Source organism: Phalaenopsis equestris, unplaced genomic scaffold (assembly GCF_001263595.1).
Source record: "Phalaenopsis equestris unplaced genomic scaffold, ASM126359v1 Scaffold000002, whole genome shotgun sequence".
NCBI classification, from domain to species: Eukaryota; Viridiplantae; Streptophyta; class Magnoliopsida; order Asparagales; family Orchidaceae; genus Phalaenopsis; species Phalaenopsis equestris.
The window spans coordinates 2037807-2044190 of NW_018164444.1; the positions used below are offsets into that span (position 1 = coordinate 2037807).

Consider the following 6384-nt stretch of genomic DNA (forward strand, 5'->3'; position numbering starts at 1 on the left):
TATTGACCGGAGGTGTCTAGTAGAGTTTTCGATTGGTAGTCAGTTGCAGGATCAGCTGTGATGTGAAGTGGTACTCATGGATACTTGTCACGTTTTGTTGGGGAGACCATGACATTTTGACCTCAGGAATTAGCACGACGGATTCATAAACACGCCTACTCTTTCACCAACGAAGGGAAGTGTATTGTCTTTCTCCTTTTTGCGGAGCCAGAGATCACAGGTGTCTTTCCCACCAGCATAGCATCAGCGTGAGCAGTTTTTGTGATGACAAAGAATGATAGGACTGATACACCAATTCCATACTTGTGACAGTCATGACGGAAAGCATCTCAGTATGTTACGATTGATACCTTACCACCATGGCCACCACTAGTTGGGGAGGTCCGGGTTACTCGACTTTAGCCAAACTTGGGCTATTTTAGGAGGATTCAAAAGTATAGGTGTGACACACAAATCCAATTCATATAAGTAGTGAGCTCTCAAAAGATTGAACCGATATGGATATTTGCTCCAAGTGGAAAAAAATACTCGGGTGCTTGCATCTAGGTGCTGCTCAAACCGTAGTAGAATGCCCAATAATCCATGGAGACTACATTGCTTTTGCTGTGTCCAATATAGCGAACTTGAAACAGTGCTACGAGGAGCCTAAAGCTTTGATGAATGACTTCGAAGCTCCCCCAACCTCGGGAAACTAACACGGGAGCTGAGGGCTTGAACATGCCAAATTGGTTCGGCAAGGAGGCTGAACTGAACCCGACCTTGCTTAGGGTTGGGATTGTCGCCTAAGGGGAGGAGTTTCTCCTTCTAGTTATCATTTATTATAAAGATGTTGTTTTCTGTGTTACACTTTAGTTTTTGTTGAAAAGTCCCCCCTTCCTTATAGGGTTGTAACTGAAGGCGAGAAGGTGCTCCGGATGCAACTCATCCTAAGATGATGTCCATCCTTCTTTATTTCTCTCATCTGTTCGCTGCCCTCCAACCTGCACACCTTCCCTCCTTCCTAATTCCCGGGTGCGGACCAAGGGAATCATGCTGCTGTACTCGCTACTCCCTCAAATACCTCACTGCTGTCACCAGTCCCAACCCACCCTATCTACCACCTGTCGTGATCCCCCTTTTCCTCTACTGCCTGTTGCCGCCAGCTCCAACCAACATTTGTAGCTTGCTGTTAACCCCTCCCTTCTGCCTACTGTCACCAATCCCAACCAGCTCTCCTGCAGACAGTGGCAATTCCCTTCCCCCTTTCCGTACTTTTGCCCTGCAGCCGGCCCTCCATCCACCACTCAAGCCACAATCAATCACCAGGTTGCTGTTCTCCCCTCGTACAGCTCTCCATAACCTTTGCTCCCCTTCAAACTGCAGCACCACCTTGCCGATCTACGACATAGTTTTGTGTGTGTCGTTGTTTTCCTCTTTTCAAGTGTCTATTTTGTAAACCCTTTTTAATTTCAGCAATAAAATTATTATTCATTAACCAGAATCAAGAAGCTCTTTCAGTCACATGCATCAACTTTAGGTAAAATACTTTTATATGGAGCATATTTACTAATAAAGATGGTCGCACCATAGTACAAATTCTGTGGAGTGACACCTCAGGCTGCATGACATGCCTTATGTTTTCTTTTTAAAACATGTCAAACTATTAAAATTATTTTAATCATTAAAATTTTGATAAAATAAGAGAAGATAAACCTTTTATATCTTTGTTATTTAAATAGGACCTAATGTGGATTTAAAGCATTAAATGCATGCTCCAAGTGCCGCAATTTCTTGCATTATATATACTTCATAGTGGTATTGTAAGAATTTATGTCATTGTATAATTTAGGTGTTATTTGGTTGGATGTTCTAAAAGTATAGTGTAGAGTAATTGTAATGTCTGTTTTTTAGAAATGCATTAGGTTTTTAGTTGTAAAAAAGTCAACTGCATTGAACTTCTGTGTGTTTGTTGTGATATATTTTAAAACGTATTGAAATATGATGAGTGGCCATGAGGAAGCTGAAGGGGGATAGGCAGTTGCCTGTGGCAACATGAGGCGATGGTGCAATGGTGGACCACAATTATTATTATTTGCATACTATTTTATTCTTAAATACTGTTTGATTTATAGATTAAAGTACTTCAATACAGCTTCATTTCTTGGTGAACTTTATGTCCAACTTAAGCTTGGGGGAAAACCGAAGTTTGATTTATGCCAGGAATTAGTTCTCCCGATGTTTAGTTATAATATTGCTTGATAATCTAATTACTTTAAAATTCTAAGTTTAGACTTTTTAAAGCTTAGCCCATCATCAAGCTTAACGCTATTAATTGGTAAGATAATGCTCCATGGTATGTCAAAAAGGTGTTCGCACTATAAAAAGGGGTGACTTGCTGCACACTTTCTGTCCCTGTTGTAGCTGTGAAACTATCGTTGATGGGGTGCATGTCATACATTTTTTGAAATCAGCGTACAAAGATAAAACCGAACTAATTATTATCTCCTTATACCTACACTATGGAGAAGCTCAACTCCTGATATTATTTAAAAACATCAATTTTTTTACTTTGGGTTGTGCAATAAATAGATGTTCAATACTCTTTACCTTCATGTTTATGAATGTATCAATTTTGTAGAACCACAGCTTTTGTTTTGGCATGGTGGTGCTTAGGTTTTTATACTAGTCATCACTAAATGCTACGTCAATACATATTGTTATTTTTTACCAGCCTATCCTACTGAATTACAAAGATGACCTTGCAAAATAGACTTCCTCATATTTTGTCGAATGCTCGATCGTCTTTCAGGAACAGGATGAACCTTTATCCAACAACATTGCAATGAGCTCTGCTAGGTTAGGGAACAAAATTGACGAATCGGAGCAAGCAACAAAGAGACACAAAGCAGATCACAACTAAAGCCATTCAAATACCTGGTAATGTACATGCTGTTCTACCTGTGTGGTTGATTATACGAAAACCCAAGGCACGAGCATTCTTTTATTTGTCCCTTTTAAAAAACCCAAGGCACGAGCATTCTTTTATTTGTCCTTTTTAACTCTCTCTCTCTCTCTCTCTCTAAGAGGACATTACAGTACAAGCTGAGAAGCTGCTTTTGTATCATGCTTCCATTCATATATTAGAAAATTCACTTGTGATAATGTACTCCATTGGTGTATGTTATTGCTCTGTATAATTTTTGGTTGTGGAGGGTGATTATATAGTGTATATCTCATTGACTATAAAATGATGTGGTCACTCAGTTAGTTTTTGCAGGAAGTGATAGAACCTATTTGTTGACGAACTCATGCTCTCGAAGCAAAATTTTCCCATTGTTGCTGGTTAAAAGAAAAAAAAGTTATGATGTTGCTCCATTGCTCTCAACTGATTGGAATGCCGTTTGTGCTCTTATCAAATTTTATGCTTTTATTTATTATTTTTTACATGCACTCTATGTTTTCTCAATTTATTACATGCACTCTGTTTTTTCTCAATTTTCTAGTTTTGAAAGATGCAGGATATTGTTATAGAACAAACCTTCTTGTAGAAAAGTTTTGCATCTTTCATTTATTTGTATGTCATCTATGATCTTTCATTCTATTTGTGAAGTTGCATTTCTTTAGTAGGACCGAATATTATGTGCGAAATTTGCACATGTGGATTGATGATATTGTGTTGGTACTGTACTGAATAACATCATAATATCACCAAATTCGCATCTATCTGCATCTATCTATCCGCATCTAATATTTTGTTTTTTAATAGGTCTTCTTTTGTAACATTAAGATGCTTATTTTGGTTTAGATTTTTTTTAAAACTTTTTTGGATAGTAAAATTTCCGTAGTAACTGCCGCGAGCAAATAAATAAAATAATATATATATATTAGACTTGCAGTTTTGTTTAATCTCTGACCCTAAAAATTCAACAGGATTATTTGCTTTTGTCTCTAAGTATCGTTTGTTTCTTTACTAAGCTTTTGTTAGAATGTCTGAACCTTTCATAGAGGCACACGTCTATCTTACTATAAATTATGATTTATTTACTTGAATCTGTAAAATGGTGTCCTTTGTACAGGAAGGAAATTTGGCCTTCAACACCTGATAAAATAACATAAGGTGGTAAAGATATTTAATGTTAAATTATATTTTGTATGTAAAATGTTTTTAAATTGTATTAGTACTATCTTATTGCACTGAATTTTTATCTCTAATCAAAATTGATATAATTTTTTTTTATAAAAACAATTTTTACAATTGAATAGTTGGAATACTTTTAGTGAAAAGAATAATTGGCAAGAGGATTGCGCAGCAGCTGAACCTCCCCTTTAAGACCAGGTGCAGAGGTTCTGCCATGGGAAATTCCCAAAGTGTCTCTGGTCATAGATTCGATCGAACTCATGCTTCAGTTGGTTTTGTAATGCGTTGTCTGATTTGAAGGATAGATGCCTTGTATTACGTCGTTTGGTTTGCTTGGCTCAGTTCAAAGCTGGTGGAGAGTTTTAGCTAAAGCAACTTATTTGGTCTGGAAGTGTTCTGGTGAAAGTCATTTTAGATTCATGAGAAATTCCTTTTTTTTCTCCTTAGTGTCTTGTATATCTTGCCAGCTTATGTTTGTGTGCTTTGTTCGGATCAAGCAGTCTGTAATGAACAATATTCAACTGAAATAATGATTTGGATATTCTGCTTTGATTGCTTTATTAAATGTAATTTTTGAATTTTTGAATTTGATCTTTTATTTTAGTTCATTGAACTATACAAGGGATTTCTGCAATAATCTTTTTTTATTATGTTCGTCATTTGTAAAAAAAAAAAAAATTCTTCTGCTTTTATTATGTATGTTGTTCTCCGTGTAGGGTAAATGACGTTCGTGGAGGCTAAGATCTTTGGCAAGTCAATGGTGATTGTTGAGGACATTGTATCTGCTCAGTGCAACTATTTCTTTGACTCTTCTATTCACATGAGGGTGGTGAAAAAGGAATAGATGGTTAACGCACTTTATGACAATGACCTTATGCTCTATCGTGATGAATTTGGGCTAGGGTTACGATTCTGCTCTGTCAGGAGCTAGTTGACATTCTGAGATTCTACTTTGTCGTCGCGACCTGTAGCATGCTGAACTCTTTCACTTGGATTGTGATGTTGATTTTGTTCATGTGGAGGTTGGAGTTGCCTTGGTTGATTGACCTATTTAGAGGGCTCTTCACCATTAGAGTGTACAAGGATCTGTTCATACAATTCTTTGGGACTAGAGTAAAATTGTTTAGGTCTTGAGAATATGACTTAAGACTAGAAGAGGAAGTTTTGTTTCTCCACCCTTTAAGAGGGGATGACAGATTAAGATCACATCTAGTGATTTCTCTTTGACAAAATGTAAGATCAAGCCATCAATGGTAGAACTCGCCCATTGTACAAGGATAAAAAAATCATAAAGTTAGGGTTTCACTCCTTACGATGTCGGTACATAAATTTTGATTCTCTTTCTGGGATTGATACCTAAATTTCAATTCTCATTTCGGGATCAGTACCTAAACTATGATTCCTTCCTTTCGAGGTCAGTACTTAAATTCTGACTCTCTTTCTGAGATTGATACATAAATTTCAATTCTTTTTTCGGGGTCAATACCTAAATTTTGATTCTCTCCTTTCGAGGTTGGTACCTAAATTCCGACTCTCTTTCTAAGATTGATACCTAAATTTCAATTCTCATTTCAGGATATAAAAATACCATAGGGGTTGTTAAAGGTGGTTTTGTCCTATTTTTCAAGGGCGTTGCAGATCTGGTGGTATCCTGAATAGCCATCTAAGAAGCAATAAAAAGAGTAGCCTCTAACATTAGGTCCAAAAATGGTAGGGGAAAATGATCTTTTCTAGTGATCATTTTCAGTTTTCTATAGCCAATGCAAATCCTCCATCCCGTGACAACCCTAGTGGGTATCAGCTTATCTTTTTTATTTTCCACTACTAATACTCCCCCTTTCTTGGGTACACAATGAATCAGAACCACCCATATACTATCTAATATGGGGTAAATTATGCTTGTATCAAACCACTTCAAGATCTCCTTCTTTACCATTTTTTTCATGATAGGGTTCAGTCTCCTCTGGGGTCAGCTTTAGGCCCATGTCCCTCTTCCAACAAGATTTTTTGTCTGCATAGGGATGGGCATATGCCTTTTATGTCAGCTATGGTTTACCCAAAGTCTTTTATATATGTCATAAGAACCCTCAGTAAATTTTCCTACTGTATATCACTCAAGTCCGTAGGGTTGATCACAAGAAAGGCTGATGGCTCAACTATGTAAACATACTTGAGGTGATTAGGTAAGGCTTTCAATTCCAATTCTTGGGTTTTCTCAAAGGATGGTACTAAGTGTGTGAAATCTATGATGGTGTACAAATACTTGA

General features: G+C 37.0%; 1 protein-coding gene across 3 annotated transcripts in view; it reads left to right on the forward strand.

Annotated features, from left to right (window-relative positions):
* LOC110022303 (transcription factor BIM2-like) overlaps positions 1 to 2966 on the forward strand; it is a 31637-nt gene extending 28671 nt beyond the window's left edge. For all 3 annotated transcript variants that reach the window (XM_020721209.1, XM_020721287.1, XM_020721368.1), the window contains one exon: positions 2789 to 2966. In XM_020721209.1, the coding sequence (XP_020576868.1) occupies positions 2789 to 2899 (111 nt within the window). In that variant the 3' untranslated portion in view covers positions 2900 to 2966. The remainder of the gene's footprint in view (positions 1 to 2788) is intronic.
* The last annotated feature ends 3418 nt before the right edge of the window (positions 2967 to 6384 follow it).